Source organism: Oncorhynchus gorbuscha, linkage group LG13 (assembly GCF_021184085.1).
Source record: "Oncorhynchus gorbuscha isolate QuinsamMale2020 ecotype Even-year linkage group LG13, OgorEven_v1.0, whole genome shotgun sequence".
Classification (NCBI taxonomy): Eukaryota; Metazoa; Chordata; class Actinopteri; order Salmoniformes; family Salmonidae; genus Oncorhynchus; species Oncorhynchus gorbuscha.
Genome location: NC_060185.1, coordinates 23,720,469 through 23,740,267, shown reverse-complemented (window position 1 = coordinate 23,740,267; position 19,799 = coordinate 23,720,469). Strand labels below are relative to the sequence as shown.

The window sequence follows — 19,799 nt, the reverse complement described above, 5'->3', positions numbered from 1 at the left end:
TATTTGGGACGACACACAAAGAAAATCAAATGCTTACAAAACAATCAATTATAGGCCTACATTATTAACCAAATCGACGAAGAGAGTATTTACAGTATATACACTGAACAAAAATATAAACACAACATGTAGAGTGTTAGTCTGAAATTTAAAAAAGCCCAGAAATTTTCCATATGCACAAAAAGCTTATTTCTCTCAAATTTAGTTCACAAATTTGTTAATATCCCTGTTAGTGAGCATTCCTCCATTACCAAGATAATCCATCCACCTGACAGGTGTGGCATATGAAGAAGCTTGGTCATTACACAGGTGCACCTTGTGCTGGGACAATAAAGGCCACTTTAAAATGTGAAGTTTGTCACAACACAATGCCACATAAGTTTTGAGGGAGTGTGCAGTTGCCATGCTGACTGTAGGAATGTCCACCAGAGCTGTTGCTAGAGAATTTAATGTTCATTTCTCTACCATAAGCTTCCTCCAACATTGTTTTAGAGAATTTGGCAGTACTGTAATAAAGCCCTTTTGTGGGGAAAAACTCCTTCTGAGTAGCTGGACCTGGCTCCCCAGGCCCACTCGTGGCTGCGCCCCTGCCAAGTCATGTAAAATCCATAGATTAGGGCCAAATGTATTTATTTCAATTGACTGATTTCCTGATATGAACTGTAACTCAGTAAAATATTTTAAAGTGTTCCATGTTGCATTTCTATTTTTGTTCGGTATATATACAAAAGTATGTGGACATCCCTTCAAATAAGTGGACTCAGCTATTTCAGCCACACCCATAGCTGGCAGGTGTATAAAATGTAGCACACAGCCATGCAATCTCCACAGTAGGACATTGGCAGTAGAATGGTCTTGCTGAAGAGCTCAGTGACTTGCAACATGGCACCGTCATAGGATGCCACCTTTCCGACATATCAGTTCGTCAAATTTCTACCCTGCTAGAACCTCCTGTAAGTGTAAGTTTTGTTATTGTTAAGTGGAAACGTCTAGGAGCAACAACGGCTCAGCCCAAAAGTGGTAGACCACAAAAGCTCACAGAATGGAACCGACGAGTGCTGAAGCGCTTAACGTGTAAAAATTGCCTGTCCTTAGCTGCAACACTCACTACCAAGTTCAAAACTGCCTCTGGAAGCAACGTCAGCACAAACACTTTTTGTTGGAAGATTAGTGAAATAGGTTTCCATGGCCGAGCAGCCGCACACAAGCCTAAGTTCACTATGCGCAATGCCAAGTGTCGGCTGGAGGGGTGTTAAGCTCGCCGCCATTGGACTCTGGAGTAGTAGAAATGCGTTCAATTGCTCCAGAGCGATGATTCACGCTTCACCATCTGTCATCCGACGGAGGAATCTGGGTTTGGTGGATGCCAGGACAATGCTACCTGCCTGAATGCATAGTGTCAACTGTATAGTTTGGTGGAGGAGGAATAATAGTCTGGGGCTGTTTTTCATGGTTCAGGCTAGGCCCCTTAGTTCCAGTGAAGGGAAATCTTAACGCTACAGCATACAATGACAATCTAGACAATTCTGTGTTTTCAACTTTGTGGCATCAGTTTGAGGAAGGCTCCTGTTTCAACATGAGATTGGTGTGGAATAACTTGACTGGCCTGCACAGAACCCTGACCTCAACCCCATCAAACACCTTTGGGATGAATTGGAACGCCGACTGTGAGCTAGGCCTAATCGCCCAACATCCGTATCCGACCTCACTAATGCTCTTGTGGCTAAAAGGAACAATGTTCCAACATCTAGTGGAAAGCCTTCCCAGAAGAGTGGAAGCTGTTATAGCAGCAAAGGGGGGACCTACTCCATATTAATGCCCATGATTTTGGAATGAGATGTTCGACGAGCAGGTGTCCACATACTTATGGTCATGTAGTGTATGTAGGGTTTAAAATGGTATGTGTATGTTATATATTGAATTTGAAAATATCAGCCAAAAATAAAACAAGGCCATGTGATTAATATATGACAAAAAAATTACAGTTTACTACAAAATCATCCAAATACCTTTACCATTCAAAAGTGATTGGATCATTACTCTATATACTGTTGGGACTAAATAAATTAAATCTAAAAGCAAACATGCAGCTAACCAGGTAAAAATTAGCTCCTTTAAATGGACAGTGGAGGGAAGTGGGGTTTTGTCTGAATTCAAAGGTGGGGAATGAACCTCTGCTCCTTTGATTGATAAGGAAGCTCTAAAGAGCATGGCTGCTTTCACTTCTACGATGCACTGCACTGCAGCCAAACATTCAAAATAACTTTCACTTCTTCTATGATGCACTGCACTGCAGCCAAACATTAAAAAAACAGGCTATATGCACACTGCCCACAAAATGAGGTGAAAACTCAGCTACACTTCCTAACCTCCTGCCAAATGTATGACCTTATTAGAGACACATATTTCCCTCAGATTACACAGACCCACAGAGAATTTGAAAACATATCCAATTAATAAACTTACAAATCTATTGGATGAAATACCACAGTGGGCCATCACAGCAGCAAGAGTTGTGACTTGTTAACACAAGAAAAGGGCAACCAGTGAAGAACTCTCTGTATACACCATTGTAAATACGTCCCATATTTATGTTTATTTATTTTACCCTTTGTACTATTTGTACATCATTATAATGCTAGACATAGACATAATGACATTTTATTAAATATCTATTCCTTTGAAGCTCTTGTGATTGTAATGTTTACTGTCATTTTTTACTGTTTATTTAACTTTTGTTTGTTATATTTCACTTGCTTTGGCAATGTAAACATATGTTTTCTATGCCAATAAAGCCCTTTGAATTGAATTGAGGAAGAAAGAGAGGGAGAGAAAGAGAGGGACTGCAATGCCCCTTCCTTGTGAGACTGCCTATAGGGATACTACGTGTCTTTAAAACTTGCAAGGCAACTAAAAATAAATGCCCAACAACACAATAGTTACGTCTTGTCAGCAGAGCAGACGTTCTTTACCGCTCTCCTGGCGTCGTACCCTGCTGAGGCGCGAGTACCGGTCAGATGGCTCTCCTATTGGTAGTGCGCAATCTAAAAGCGACAATAAATTCCTCGAGGTGCACTAACTTTTGCAGCATTTGTGTTATCTTCAGGCCATAGAGTGAGAACAAATGGATGCATGGGCCCTACGAAAAAATAGCTTAAAACAAACACTGTTGTATGTTTAGTGACTAATCAAAACGGCAACATTTAAAAACTACACGCATCTGTAAATGTAATCGAACTTATGACCAGAGTTGATGTCACATCTGTCAAGAAGATGATTAAAGACGCTTCCTCAGTCCTGTCCCAAGCAACGCCTCTGACAACAACTCTGAGGAAGAAAGTTTCCTGCACCGTAAGCCAATCATTACGCACGCCCAAGAGCCGGTCTCTCCTCTAAACCAATCACAGAGCTTGGATCACTGATGGGAAAGAAGGGCAGCACAACTAATAACTGTTCCTCTGGGTTTTGACCACCTTCCCTCACACTGAACGTCTGTCAACAACAGCGACAACAACATCACTTGCATGATTATTGATGACATCGCAGATTCCCTCACGTATCCAAGTGCCTCTCGACTGGTGAAAGATCAACGCATAGGCGCACTCTTCAGAAGTCTACCTCAAGTTTTCCTGATTTGGTAACTTGGGCTCTTTTCTTCGGGAGGCGGGAGTGTTTTTTTGTTGTTGATCTCCCTGGATGCTGGTTCCTGTCTAGTCCAGTGGCTACCCTATCAAGACTAACCTTCCACGAATTGGAATACAGGGCATTTTTACTCATAATTTCTCCCAGTGGTCAAGCTCCATCGTCGGAAGCTCCCTGTTCTCCTCTCTGGCGGGAGGTTAGTTGAAGGCGTAGGGTTGTGGAGGTATGACTGCGTTGGCAGGGGCAATACCAAGGATGATGCGCCCCATGCTGGCTCAGAACTACCCACACAGTGGCTTCCCACTGGAAGGTAAAATCAAAAGTCGAAACAACTTTTTGAGCACTGCTTCTGGGAAGATTTGGGCTTCGATGGGTTATAATTAAGGAGTGATTATTAATATAGGATATTCTGTAGCCTTAACCCCCTCCCCCTAAACATAAACTTGGTCATATCCAATTGTAAAAACATTTTTTATAAAACTTTGGGATTGACACGCAAAATTGAGAAGTAACGCAATTACAATGTAATGTTCTTTTCATGGTTCATTTTTCAAAGTTATTTTCATTTCGGTTATTGGATGCAAAGTGGATTGAACGGTTATCGTCATCTATTTGTTTGCAGTGGACTATTTATTAAAGTATTAATTTAATAATCTCTTAATCGCTGAAAACAAGTAATTCGTTTATTTAAAGAAGATTTACAGGGTCAAGGAAATAGTCTATACACCTCGCTATTTTAAATAATAAGATACAGTATCATTACTTAAAGCAACTTTTAAGGACTTTCATTGTTACCAAACCTTTCATTTGAAACTACTTTTATTTTTTATTAGGCTATTATGTTTAAAAAAAAAACATTATTTGTAGTAGCCTTGTGGTGTTATTAGTAGCCTATGATGGAAAACAATGTTAGTTGTTGTAGGTCTATAGTTTATAATCATGAAGCCTTCTGGTGACCATTTTGTGTTTTCTTTTACTCAGTCTCAACCCCGTTAGGCCAAGGTAGAATGAACCAGCTCGGGGGAGTTTTCATAAATGGCAGACCTTTGCCCAACCATATCCGCCATAAGATCGTCGAAATGGCCCACCATGGCATCAGGCCATGCGTAATCTCCCGTCAGCTACGCGTCTCTCACGGTTGCGTTTCCAAAATCCTCTGCCGGTACCAGGAGACCGGCTCCATCCGACCCGGGGCCATCGGGGGAAGCAAACCCAAGGTGAGGGAGCACGAGCAGTTCTATCGCTGGTGAAATTGTTGGGTTTTGTATTGTCATGCATTTTATTATGCTCTTAAAACTGTTTTCTCGAGGTATGACATGTTGGGTTAAAATTTAACAAGCTACAGGTTGGGAAAGCATGTAAGAGGCCTATATTGTATTGCTGAGTGTAAGTAGACAGTGTAAGTAGATATGAGCTGTTTATTATGCTTTAATTAATTAACGATGATATGATTTCTCGTTTCCTTAGCAGGGGACGACACCTGATGTTGAGAAGAGAATAGAGGAGTACAAGCGTGACAACCCGGGTATGTTTAGCTGGGAGATTCGGGATAAATTACTGATGGATGGGATATGTGACCGGAACACCGTTCCATCAGGTAAAAGGAAACATCTGCATTCTGTCATAATTGCTGCCCATTTAAATGGGCGCAATCTTCACCTGCAGCCATAGATTGTTCATCATCATCATGGTCATCATCATCATCACCGTCTTATTTATGATAATGGGACTAATGTATTTTCTTTCTCAATAACCACATTTTACCACAATAATAAACAGTTTACTCTCTGAAAACAAAAACGTTAACACCTGCTGAAAATTATGGCTGGGGAAAATAATAACTGCTATAATGTAACTGCCAAATTAATTTTAAGTTAAGATAAAATCATAAAAGAATATTGCAAAGTCAATCGATTTTTTAAATGGTGCATATGTTGATATCAAGTTCGATTTATTTGATGCTTTATCACGGTAGATTAGAAGAACAAATGAAAGCAAGTGAATGCAGATTGTTGAACTTTTATTTAGACATTTCTAGTTTATTATTTATTAATCAGTGCTCTGTAATTTCTTATACCACAGTGAGCTCTATCAGTCGCATCATGAGGAGTAAATTCGGAGGGAAGGGAGATGACGATGATGATGAAGATGAAATCGAGAAAAAGGAATTAGAAGAACACGAACGGCGGGCCAAACACAGCATCGAGGGCATCTTAGGAGACCGATGTGAGTGCAATCATAAATACATTATACATTTTCTCTCTTCTATAGGCAACTTGCGTTGAGGCAGTTACTTGTTGCGTAAGGGGGAGGCCCTTCATACACAGAACGAAATGCTTCTGTGCACTTTCATGTCCTTTGAAACGGTGAGGAAACTTCTCGTTTATTCAAAACTAAACAAAGATGGACATGAAAAGGTTTTCATCTTGTTTTGTGTATACTTCTTGGTTTTCTGACTCGGTGTTATAGGCTAGGCCTACATTTTCACAATGGGAGTCACCACTCCTTACGGGTTGCCATTCATTTTTAGACTGTGGGGTAGATAGGCCTAGTCTGTCTTTAACTCTAAAACTGTTGTTGTTTCCGATGAAGTGAAAGCACAAGGAGAGTGTCTTCCGTTGACAACAGTCATAAAGTGCACTGGATTGTTTAGAATTCTTACAGACCATATTCTCCTGCTAATGCTTGTCCCATGAGGCGTTACGATAATTCAAACAGCAGGTGATAACTTTTGTGGTAAAGGGAGGATTGCCCCTTTGTTTGTGTGTGTGTGTGTGTGTGTGTGTGTGTGTGTGTGTGTGTGTGTGTGTGTGTGTGTGTGTGTGTGTGTGTGTGTGTGTGTGTGTGTGTGTGTGTGTGTGTGTGTGTGTGTGTGTGTGTGTGTGTGTGTGTGTGTGAGTGAGTGAGTGAGTGAGTGAGTGAGTGAGTGAGTGAGTGAGTGAGTGAGTGAGTGAGTGAGTGAGTGAGAAGGAAAGATAATTTACATTTTAATTAAGTGAACGAATGTGTAACCACGGGTGCTTGCACGAAGTGGGCAACCCAGCCACATGATATTTGTCTGTGCATATTCTACTTCTGCTACATATTTGTATTTAATTGTTCATGGTAGGACACTTTGCTTATATATAGGCTAGCCTTTACCTTGTAGGTTTATTGTAGGTATATGCGTACTGTTTTATAATGTCTTTATCAGGCTAATAACATTGTTATTAGGCCTATACATGCATTTTAATCGAGATGCACATAGCCCCGTTGTAATGTTTGAGGAAATATCCCTTATCAAAAAGAACCCAAAACTTTTTCAACCCCTAATGTATTTTAAACAAAGAAATCTCATAACATCCCATTTTACGTTTCCTACTATTTATTATGAACGAATTCGCAGGCCTATTCCACCTCAACGCAGCTGCTCTTTCTCTACTGTAAATGCAGGCACAGTAAAATAAATGATAGAAAAAGACAGGGAGTTGGAGGAGACAAAACGTTCCAAATGAGTTGATCAAACATTTGTATAACAGTTCCATTCCTCACAAAGCCAGGCCTCGAGCACACAATCGGACATTTGAGGATGAACTTGGGAGACAAAGGCGCGAGAGTCCATTGAGATTTACGCTTCGGTTACGCGTGGACAAAGCCTGGCTTCGCAGCAGCTTGGTCGCCATAAAAGAAGGCAACCTGTTTATAATTCAGTCAGAAAGGGAGAAGGAGCTTTGCAACAAAAGGCAGAGAAAATACATTATGAGACCGCAATGAAGGATGAATTATTCAGGTCCGCCAATAGCCGCTGCTCGGGCAGGGTCTAGAGACTGTTCACCATGGAGAAATGGCCGTTTTCACCTACAAAATGTTTCTTTTGGAGTCTTTTTAGGTCGTCTAAAGAAGCCGACTGCCATTCAGAACCTCTCAAGCCCTCTTTCACACACACACACACACACACACACACACACACACACACACACACACACACACACACACACACACACACACACACACACACACACACACACACACACACACACACACACACACACACACACACACACACACACACACACACACACACACACACACACACCTATAGTGTATAGGCCTAACTGGTATTTAAACCTAATACATTGAAACCAGCTTAATACGCTTATTTAATGGCGAGGTGAATTAAACTTCTTGATAATGTGTTACTTTTAATTTTGGACATACAGAACATTGCGGTCTTAATGGCTTACGAAAATACTAACTTTTTGTGTATTATGTGCACTCAGATTATATATTTTGTGCACACACATATTTTACACAATGTTTAAAAGTTATAGTTGTTTTGTTGATGCTTCGGGTTCATGCTTTCAACACTTTTATATTAGCCTTTTAGGTAACGTCACTTAATAATTATTTGGGCATGTTACAAATTCCAATGCCACAAGATAAGAAATTATAGTTTCTGTGTAGCATGCTCATATCAACGGCTTTGACCAAATATTATATCTCATAAAATGACAAATACTTTCCTAAATATATGCATAGGCTACTTTATGGTTATTAATAATTTAATTCATAGGCCTAATATATAAATATATATTTTTTATTTTACAAGTACAAATTGTGGCAATATATTTTCTTACCAATATAGGCCTGATGATATACATGTACAATTGGCTAGTTACATGTCCCTCTGCATGGTCTATTATTAAGTCTTTGATGCCCTATTCTTTCCCTTTTAAACATTAATAATGTCTTCTAAATGAGTTGATATTGTGCTATGTCACATTTAATGATCGAGGGAGTGTATTAAGGACTCCTTTGGTGAATGGGGACCAATGTTCTCCCCCGAGAGGCGCTTGGCCTCGAGCGGCGGTCACAATGGAACTCGCCACTCGTCATGCGCACTGCTGCAATACTCACCCATCATGCTCTCACCCCCTTGCGTTCTCAAAATCTCTTCAAGCGGATTAAATTGAGCCTTTTATTTCATTTTACTTTCATCCAGAGAGCGAACCCGCCCCTCTCACTCGGTTTCCTTCTCTTTCTCTCCATGCCTGCGGCGCACATTCGTTTAATATCTATGGTTCATCTTCAGGAGTGCAACCGCTAACAAAAGGAAGTCAGTTTGTTGTAGAAAGGTCCCTAAAATTAAATTATCCGTTAAATCATTGACGCATCTGATATTTGTCTTGATATGGTTGCCAATACATGTCACATTGTTTTATTAATTCCAAAATTAAGAGTATAAATTCATATTAATAAGCCTAAAATAGTATCCGTTTCCTTAGAAAGGTTGTGCTGTGTCCAAATGCTCATTCGGGCTCGCTTTACCTCAGTCGGTTTACTATCCTATTTCCATTCGTATCGGTCAAGTGTACATTTTACCCGAAGGGCTAACTAAAAATGTTAATGACCTTTGCCACGACAATGCTTTGACTTGAAACGGGCACAGTTGATTTTTGCACTAATATCAGATAACTCAAACTAATGCATGGTGTATGCTATTATGCGTAGGTAATGAGAGTTGAAATGAGTGCACGCTTCAAATTGGTTGGTGTTTGGTCCTGAGGACTAAGCTATTGTGGCGCTCTAGAGATTGCCTTGTATGGGTAGAGTGACGCCATTAACGTCAAATCTCGACTTTTTAAAAACCATGTGTAGTTTTTTCGAGACCTGTGGCGTCCACTATTTTCGTGCGTTTTTTTCTGTCTGGTCTCATTTGGAATGCTGTTTTTACAGCCGCAATTACAATCTGAAAATTACTTTTTTACTGCTAAACGGGTCAAACATTGATGAAGTCGATGTTTGTGGAGACCATTGTTGTGCGAGGACCGTTCAGAATTCATTGTCGTTTCTCTTAAGCGTCCACATCAACGGCGGCTTGTTTTGGATGTATTTGTCTGTGGAAAAAGACAATTGAAATTATTTCGGAAATTTCAAGCTCGCTCAATTGCAGCCTCGTGCACCACAGTACCTAAAATGATGCGCAAGTATATCATCACGTGCCAACTGTGTTTGGAATAAAGGCTGGTGCAGTTGGTTAAGTGGACAATAGGGCAGGCTATCTTTCTCAATTCATGTATCAGAGAAAATACTTTCAACTTAGAATTACAATAGTTGAATACATTATGCCACTCTTTAGAAAATAGCTTTCCAAATGTCCAGTCTGTGCTCCAGTCTCACTAAATGCCTCCTGTGCATATTTGCTATTTTGGCACAGTTCCTACATAACCATTAGCAGGGGGTTCAAAATAGTAGTTACTCTGCCTTTCAGAATCTAAAAGGCTAACATTGAGTTAATTAACCCTAGAAATGGAGCTAATGATTGATAATGTACAAGAGGCCCTCCCCTCTCTCCTCCTCTCTCATATTTCCAGTGTATCTTCTTAACCTTACTTGGCTAATTAAAATGACCCTGAATAACACTGATGATACATACAGAGGAGCCTTGTTGGCCCAGCACATTTCCATTTCATCTCAGACACACACAAAAATCCCCATCTGAAAGACAAACAGTCAAAGGGGGAGAACTTTATTTTGTGAAAGGGACTCCTGGAAAGGGCTAATTGAATAAGTCTGGGATCTTTAAAAACCTGCCATGGTGAGCGCAGTCATCGTGTCATAATTAGGTTTATTGAGGCACATTCCGCCAATCTGCTGCCATTGTGCCCAGAGCCAGGCCAATAGCTGCAGGACAAAAGGGAATCAAGGGCTGACAATACATGAAAGGGCCAAAAGATTTAGCTGCTTTTGTAACAGAAACTGAGCAGGACTTTTGTTTGTGTAAATAAAGTTGACGAACTGCCGCTACTCAGGCTGGAGCATCTATACAATTTGATATGTGGGCACATACTGGATTAGTGCCAGGAGGAGAGAGGAGGAGAGAGGAGGAGAGAGGAGGAGAGAGGAGGAGAGAGACAGGAGAGGGAGAGAGGAAGAGAGGAGAAGAGGAGGAGAGAGGAGGAGAGAGGAGGAGAGGAGGAAAGGAAGAGAGGGAGAGAGGAGGAGAGGGAGAGACGATGAGAGGGAGAGAGGAGGAGAGGGAGAGAGGAAGAGAAGATGAGAGAGGGAGAGAGGAGGAGAGGGAGAGAGGAAGAGAGGAGGAGAGGAGGAGAGGGAGAGAGGAGGAGAGGGATCGGGGGGGGGGTGCTGGAAAGAGAGTGAATGGAGAAGAGAGAAGGGAGAGGGGGGTAAAATAAAATTGTTTGAGAGAGTATTAGGGGCTAGGTTTGTGTATTTAGTGTGTGAGTGTTTGCAGATTTATGTTCTGCATGGCTTCTGATGTTGGATATGTGATGTTCATCATTGTCTTACAGTGGCACTGGAAGAGGATTTGCTAAGAGGCATTCAAATCAAATGTATTTATATAGCCCTTCGTACATCAGCTGATATCTCAAAGTGCTGTACAGAAACCCAGCCTAAAACCCCAAACAGCAAGCAATGCAGGTGTAGAAGCACGGTGGCTAGGAAAAACTCCCTAGGAAGAAACCTAGAGAGGAACCAGGCTATGTGGGGTGGCCAGTCCTCTTCTGGCTGTGCCGGATGGAGATTATAACAGAACATGGCCAAGATGTTCAAATGTTCATAAATGACCAGCAGGGTCGTATAATAATAAGGCAGAACAGTTGAAACTGGAGCAGCAGCACGGTCAGGTGGACTGGGGACAGCAAGGAGTCATGTCAGGTAGTCCTGGGGCATGGTCCTAGGGCTCAGGTCCTCCGAGAGAGAGAAAGAAAGAGAATTAGAGAGAGCATATGTGGGGTGGCCAGTCCTCTTCTGGCTGTGCCGGATGGAGATTATAACAGAACATGGCCAAGATGTTCAAATGTTCATAAATGACCAGCATGGTCGAATAATAATAAGGCAGAACAGTTGAAACTGGAGCAGCAGCACGGCCAGGTGGACTGGGGACAGCAAGGAGTCATCATGTCAGGTAGTCCTGGGGCATGGTCCTAGGGCTCAGGTCCTCCGAGAGAGAGAAAGAAAGAGAGAAGGAGAGAATTAGAGAACGCACACTTAGATTCACACAGGACACCGAATAGGACAGGAGAAGTACTCCAGATATAACAAACTGACCCTAGCTCCCCGACACATAAACTACTGCAGCAATTAATACTGGAGGCTGAGACAGGAGGGGTCAGGAGACACTGTGGCCCCATCCGAGGACACCCCCGGACAGGGCCAAACAGGAAGGAAATAACCCCACCCACTTTGCCAAAGCACAGCCCCCACACCACTAGAGGGATAACTTCAACCACCAACTTACCATCCTGAGACAAGGCTGAGTATAGCCCACAAAGATCTCCGCCATGGCACAACCCAAGTGGGGGCGCCAACCCAGACAGGATGACCACATCAGTGAATCAACCCACTCAGGTGACGCACCCCTTCCAGGGACGGCATGAGAGAGCCCCAGTAAAGCCAGTCACTCAGCCCCTGTAATAGGGTTAGAGGCAGAGAATCCCAGTGGAAAGAAGGGAACCGGCCACACAGAGACAGTAAGGGCGGTTCGTTGCTCCAGAGCCTTTCCGTTCACCTTCCCACTCCTGGGCCAGACTACACTCAATCATATGACCTACTGAAGAGATGAGTCTTCAGTAAAGACTTAAAGATTGAAGTTGGAAACACAATACACACTATACTGTAGCATAGATCCATGGTCAAGTTCCCATATCACATTCTCATATACATCATAATGTTCCAGGTCTTATGTTTTAAGGTGTTAATACTGAAAATCAGTTATCTTCATGGATTCAGTTACACTCCGAAGGCACATTCCAAATAAAGGCTGATGCATGTGTTTGCTCCCGAGTGGTGCAGCGGTCTAAGGGACTGCATCTCAGTGCAAGAGGCATCACTACAGTCCCTGGTTCGAATCCAGATCACATCCAGAGGTGATTGTGAGTCCCATAGGGTGGCGCACAATTGGCCCAGCGTCATCTGGGTTTGGCCGGGGTAGGCCGTCATTTTAAATAAGAATTTATTCTTAACTGACTTGCATTGTTAAATAAAGGTTCAATGTTACTGAATCTTTCACACAAGTCATGCATTGATATTTTTGAGTGAAAGTTTGAGTTGTATGTGCAGTTAGGGAACAGAACAATTAGACTATAGGGAAACTCAGTATGATGACTTGATGCATTCCACTCATGGCACATTCCATGTATACTCTTAAATAGACTTCACACTTGAGTTATTCTCTGTGATTTTCACCTTGTAAACAAGATCTCACAATTAAAATATCCAGCAGCAGATGATGCATACCAAGTGTGCAACTTTGGTTTTAGAAGGGGGGGGGGGCATAATATACAGGACCAGTCAAAAGTTTGGACACAACTACTCTTTCCGGTGGTTTTATTTCTTAAATTCTTTTTGTTCTACATTGTAGAATAATAGTGAAGACATCAACACTATGAAATAACACATATGGAATCATTTAGTAGCCGAAAAAGTGTTAAACAAATGTATTTCAATTAACAGGTGTGCCTTGTTAAAAGTTAAATTGTGGAACTTCTTTCCTTCTTAATGCGTTTGAGCCAATAAATTGTGTTGTGACAAGGTAGAGATGGTATACAGAAGATAACACTATTTGTTAAAAGACCAAGTCCATATTATGTCAAGAACAGCTCAAATAAACAAAGAGAAACGACAGTCCATCATTACTTTAATACATGAAGGTCAGTCAATCTGGAAAATTTCAAGAACGTTTAAAGTTTCTTCAAGTGCAGTCGCAAAATCCATTGAGCGCTATGATGAAACTGGCTCTCATGACGACTGCCATAGGAAAGGAAGACCCAGAGTTACCTCTGCTGCAGAGGATAAGTTCATTATAGAGTTAACTGCACCTCAGATTGCAGCCCAAATAAATGCTTCACAGAGTTCAAGTAACAGACACATCTCAACATCCACTGTTCAGAGGAGACTGCGTGAATCAGGCCTTCATGGTCAAATTGCTGCAGCAAAACCACTACTAAGGACACCAATAAGAAGAAGAGACTTGCGTGGGCCAAGAAACATGAGCAATGGACATTAGACTGGTGGAAATCTGTCCTTTGCTCTGATGAGTCCAAATTTGAGATGTTTGGTTCCAACTGCAGTGTCTTTGTGAGACTCCAAATATGTGAACGGATGATTGCCGCATCTCTGGTTCACACTGTGAAGCATGGAGGAGGAGGTGTGATGGTGTGGGGATGGTTTGCTTGTGACACTGTCTGTGATTTATTTAGAATTCAAGGTACACTTAACCAGCATGGTTACCACAGTGATATGCCATCCCATCTGGTTTGTGCTTAGTGGGTCTATCATTTGTTTTTCAAGAGGACAATGATATAAAACACACCTCCAGCCTGTGTAAGGGCTATTTGACCAAGAAGGAGAGTGACAATCACCGACCTCAACCCAATTGAGATGGTATGAGATGAGTTGGACAACAAGTGCTCAGCAAGTGCTCAGCATATGTGGGAACTCCTTCAAGACTGCTGGAAAAGCATTCCTTACAAAGCTGGTTGAGAGAATGCCTAGAGTGTGCAAAGCTGTTGTCAAGGCAAAGGGTGGCTACTTTGAGGAATCTAAAATATATTTGATTTGTATAACACTTTTTTGGTTACTACATGATTCCATATGTGTTATTTCATAGTTTTGATGTCTTCACTATTATTCTACAATGTAGAAAATAGTAAAAATAAAGAAAAAACCTTGAATGAGTAGGTGTGTCCAATCTTTTGACTGGTACTGTATATATATATATTTTTTATCCAGTCAGATAAACACTCCAAACAGTCTACCCGACCGCTTGGAGGCGTACACATGGTCCTAAAGCACACCATTGCCTCATTTAGTATCACATTCCAATGATTAAACTGGGGGCAGAAAAATGCAATTTCAGAATGTGTGTGGGGTGGGGGGGTATGGCCCCCCATCCCCAGTGAAAGTTGCGCCACCTGATTCATACATTCATGAAGGTGGCTCATTAAAGAGCGTTATAGAAAACATGACAACCTGGACATCTTCAGTTCTTACATCTTGTGTTCTATACGAGAAGCTGTAAATAACAGTCATTTCTGGCACGTTAACGGTTGTTGCTATGCTCTCTCGCAACGATGAAAGTAGGGTGAAGAAACTATATGGAAAGGTACAATATGTGAGTGTGTCTGGAACATCATTTTATTTGGAGTGTTGAGTGCTTGTTGATTGTTTGTTGTTATAAATCTTAGAGCTTCAGAGAAACAGAGTTAGACTGGGTTTATATAGAGCTAGACTTCGTCTATATAGAGCTAGCTAGACTGGGTCTATATAGAGCTAGACTGAGGTGATATAGAGTTAGACTGAGGTTGTATAGAGTTAGACTCAGACTATACAAAGCTAGACTGAGGTTATGTAGAGTCACACTCAGACTATACAAAGTTAGACTGAGGCTATATAGAGCAAAATGGCGACTGCCCTAAATAACATGACCATCCGAAGACTGATATTCCCTGTCAGTCTGAGGAATGTGTCACTCAGTGTGTCCCTGGCCACGAGGGCACAGGGGGCAAGGGGGAGCACCAAATCACTCTCACTAACCCTCGCCTCGGGCTCTCTCTGTTCTTCTCTTCCTCTCCTCTCCTCTCCTCCCCTGCTCCTCCGCCTCGCATCATTTTTTTTATAATGCAGTGCATGATGACAATCCAAGCATAAAAACATAGTTATCTGCAGATGAATGGGGGCTCTATGCTTCATTAAAGCCTCGTTCTCCTTTCACACCCCTATTGTGACCCTCTGATATCAATTCAAAGGGCAATTAATGAATGCAGGCCAACTTTGAAGTGGGGGTGATTGGAGAAGGGGTTCGGGGCTCGGGGCTTCCTCCTTCAGCCCCTTCAACCTCTCGCACACCCCCTTCACCCGTGATGGACTTGCCACATTCAGCCGAGTGCTCCAAAAGACGGTTTGAAGTGAGTGAAAGAGTGAAAGGCCTGCGAAGGTCAAGGAGAATGGCTGCCATAGAATATGGCCTCTCTTTATCTAATGGAAGTATCCACCAAACACAACGGCTAGAGAAAAAGAGAGAGAGAAGGAAGGGGGTGAGAGGTTGTTTTTACAAGTGTGTGTGAGTGTGTGTGCATGTGCAGAGGAGCGATTGGGGGTGTCAAAGCTATGGAATGCAGGGCAAAGGCAACTGAATGCAGTGGTTGAATAAGGAAAGGCAGACAGGGAGTTGTTAATCACTTGACTGAGGTAAGGGTATAAGGCTCTGGACAGGGCAGGGGTAGGGATATACGGTTCTGGACAGGGCAGGGGTAGGGGTAGGGATATAAGGCTCTGGACAGGGCAGGGGTATCTGGACTGGGCAGGGGTAGAGGTAGGGATATAAGGCTCGGGACAGGGCAGGGGAATGGATATAAGGCTCTCAGCAGGAGTAGGGGTAGGGATATAAGGCTCTGGACAGGGCAGGGGTAGGGATATAAGTCTCTGGACAGGGCAGGGGTAGGGATATAAGTCTCTGGACAGGGCAGGGGAATGGATATAAGGCTCTCAGCAGGAGTAGGGGTAGGGATATAAGGCTCTGGACAGGGCAGGGGTAGGGATATAAGTCTCTGGACAGGGCAGGGGTAGGGATATAAGGCTCTGGACAGGGCAGGGGTAGGGGTAGGGATATAAGGCTCTGGACAGGGCAGGGGAATGGATATAAGGCTCTGGACAGGGCAGGGGAAGGGATATAATGCTCTGGACAGGGCAGGGGTAGGGATATAAGGCTCTGGACAGGGCATGGGTAGGGGTAGGGATATAAGGCTCTGGACAGGGCAGGGGTAGGGATATAAGGCTCTGGACAGGGCAGGGGTAGGGGTAGGGATATAAGTCTCTGGACAGGGCAGGGGAAGGGATATAAGGCTCTGGACAGGGCAGGGGTAGGGATATAAGGCTCTGGACAGGGCAGGGGTAGGGATATAAGGCTCTGGACAGGGCAGGGGAAGGGATATAACGTTCTGGACAGGGCAGGGGAAGGGATATAAGGCTCTGGACAGGGCAGGGTTAGGGGTATACGGCTCTGGACATGGCAGGGCAAGCTGGGAGGGAGGGAGTTAATCTTGCTCTCAATAGTATAACCTAGAAATGGCAATATAAGGTTGTTTTTATTGTAAGGAACTATAACTTGTTGTTACTATACGAGTACCATGTTATTAACATTTAATTACATGCCATAGTGTAAAATGCTACCAACAGTCAAAGATGACAAGAGCTTAGCTGTTTTTGACCTTTTAAATTTTAAGGGACTTCGTAAAAGAGAGTCATATTGAGTTAACTCCCCAGTGGTCAGTCAGTGCGGAGCTCTCTTTTCCTGTCAGACCAGGCTAAGTGGGGTCAGATGTCAACGTAAGGTCATTCTCCATCATCCCTACAGGACACAGGGTTACAATCATGCTTGGGTCAACATGACAGGTAATAGCTTCCTGTTGTCCCGCCACAGCACAGACTCTCATAACTCTCATTGCTGTCTAAAGGTTTTATGTCTAGAGGTTTTCTCTCTAGAGGTTTTCTGTCTAGAGGTTTTCTCTAGAGGTTTTCTCTAGAGGTTTTCTCTCTAGAGGTTTTCTCTCTAGAGGTTTTCTCTCTAGAGGTTTTCTGTCTAGAGGTTGTCTCTAGAGGTTTTCTCTCTAGAGGTTTTCTCTCTAGAGGTTTTCTCTCTAGAGGTTTTCTGTCTAGAGGTTTTCTCTCTAGAGGTTTTCTGTCTAGAGGTTTTCTCTCTAGAGGTTTTCTGACTAGAGGTTTTCTCTCTAGAGGTTTTCTGTCTAGAGGTTTTCTCTCTAGAGGTTTTCTGTCTAGAGGTTTTTCTCTCTAGAGGTTTTCTCTCTAGAGGTTTTCTGTCTAGAGGTTTTCTCTCTAGAGGTTTTCTGTCTAGAGGTTTTCTCTCTAGAGGTTTTCTGTCTAGAGGTTTTTCTCTCTAGAGGTTTTCTCTCTAGAGGTTTTCTGTCTAGAGGTTTCCTTTAGAGGTTTTTATCGTTTGAGGAGAGCTCGGTCGCTTTGTCTTATTCAGTCTTTCTTTTCCTGAAGCTTGATGAGGTTATGATTTATTAGTTATTCTTTCTCTCACCACATCATCTCTTTCTCAAGCAAGCAAACACACACACACACACACACACACACACACACACACACACACACACACACACACACACACACACACACACACACACACACACACACACACACACACACACACACACACACACACACACACACACACACACACACACACACACACACACACACACACACACACACACACACACCCTCGTTGACAGTGTAGACAAACACACAGCGCTCTTCACACACTCTCAATTACAGGGCAGCTGTAGAGGTCGGGGCTCCTCCTTAGCAAGTCAAGTGAGCACCCCCCATCTCCTTTAACAACATGGTAGATGCGCAGATGGGCCCATAAGCTGTCAGTTAACTATTATCCTTCAGTCCTTCAGGCATCTGCCCGGTCTTCTATGTACTGTTTAATGCAGTTGGGCAGTCACTTAGTCCCCCGGGCCCTGAAAAGGACCAGCGTCACTCCCGCCCAAATAAATGCTTCATTTGTCTCCTCTGCCTTTTGTTTTGTTTCAGAGGGGGGCACATGTCACTGACTCAGTTACCCTCTTCATTTACCAACCACCCCAAGAGAACTTCCATGGCAGTACCCGCCGTCCGTCCAGTAACCCCCATGAGAAGGCTGTAAACAGAAACCCATATGGTCAGCCACACCACACACCCACCCACCATGCCCAAAATGTAGCTCCATACACTCCATCTCTCTGCGGACATTTTAAAGCCTTTTTGTCCCCACTCGCAGTCCCCACAAAACCATGCCGTACGATTTCCAGGAGCACAGTCTATTTCAGTTAAATCCTCTTTTCTTTACCCTCCTCTGGAATGAAGGGAGTCTCTCAGGTTGTTTTGGCTCTGGCTGCTATGTGCTGTGTGCCTCTCAGGTTGTTTTGGCTCTGGCTGCTATGTGCTGTGTGCCTCTCAGGTTGTTTTGACTCTGGCTGCTATGTGCTGTGTGCCTCTCAGGTTGTTTTGGCTCTGGCTGCTATGTGCTGTGTGCCTCTCAGGTTGTTTTGGCTCTGGCTGCTATGTGCTGTGTGCCTCTCAGGTTGTTTTGACTCTGGCTGCTATGTGCTGTGTGCCTCTCAGGTTGTTTTGGCTCTGGCTGCTATGTGCTGTGTGCCTCTCAGGTTGTTTTGGCTCTGGCTGCTATGTGCTGTGTGCCTCTCAGGTTGTTTTGGCTCTGGCTGCTATGTGCTGTGTGCCTCTCAGGTTGTTTTGGCTCTGGCTGCTATGTGCTGTGTGCCTCTCAGGTTGTTTTGGCTCTGGCTGCTATGTGCTGTGTGCCTCTCAGGTTGTTTTGGCTCTGGCTGCTATGTGCTGTGTGCCTCTCAGGTTGTTTTGGCTCTGGCTGCTATGTGCTGTGTGCCTCTCAGGTTGTTTTGGCTCTGGCTGCTATGTGCTGTGTGCCTCTCAGGTTGTTTTGGCTCTGGCTGCTATGTGCTGTGTGCCTCTCAGGTTGTTTTGGCTCTGGCTGCTATGTGCTGTGTGCCTCTCAGGTTGTTTTGGCTCTGGCTGCTATGTGTTCTGTGCCTCTCAGGTTGTTTTGGCTCTGGCTGCTATGTGCTGTGTGCCTCTCAGGTTGTTTTGGCTCAGGCTGCTATGTGTTCTGTGCCTCTCAGGTTGTTTTGGCTCAGGCTGCTGTGTGCCTCTCAGGTTGTTTTGGCTCTGGCTGCTTTGTGTTCTGTGCCTCTCAGGTTGTTTTGGCTCAGGCTGCTGTGTGCCTCTCAGGTTGTTTTGGCTCTGGCTGCTTTGTGTTCTGTGCCTCTCAGGTTGTTTTGGCTCTGGCTGCTGTGTGTTCTGTGCCTCTCAGGTTGTTTTGGCTCAGGCTGCTGTGTGCCTCTCAGGTTGTTTTGGCTCAGCCTGCTGTGTGTTCTGTGCCTCTCAGGTTGTTTTGGCTCAGGCTGCTGTGTGCCTTTCAGGTTGTTTTGGCTCAGCCTGCTGTGTGCCTCTCAGGTTGTTTTGGCTCAGCCTGCTGTGTGCCTCTCAGGTTGTTTTGGCTCAGGCTGCTGTGTGCCTTTCAGGTTGTTTTGGCTCAGGCTGCTGTGTGTTCTGTGCCTCTCAGGTTGTTTTGGCTCAGGCTGCTGTGTGTTCTGTGCCTCTCAGGTTGT

At 43.6% G+C, this 19,799-nt stretch overlaps 1 protein-coding gene across 4 annotated transcripts in view; it reads left to right on the top strand.

The window, feature by feature from the left end:
* The first annotated feature begins 3,449 nt into the window (after nucleotides 1-3,449).
* LOC123992591 (paired box protein Pax-3-like) overlaps nucleotides 3,450-19,799 on the top strand; it is a 38,406-nt gene continuing 22,056 nt past the window's right edge. For 2 of the 4 annotated variants that reach the window (XM_046293852.1, XM_046293853.1), the window contains exons 1-4: nucleotides 3,450-3,952; nucleotides 4,624-4,859; nucleotides 5,110-5,167; nucleotides 5,725-5,868. In XM_046293852.1, the coding sequence (XP_046149808.1) occupies nucleotides 3,868-3,952; nucleotides 4,624-4,859; nucleotides 5,110-5,167; nucleotides 5,725-5,868 (523 nt within the window). In that variant the 5' untranslated portion in view covers nucleotides 3,450-3,867. Of the gene's footprint in view, nucleotides 3,953-4,623; nucleotides 4,860-5,109; nucleotides 5,240-5,724; nucleotides 5,869-19,799 lie in introns of all 4 variants that reach the window. The other 2 variants (XM_046293850.1, XM_046293851.1) reach the window with 1 other exon arrangement.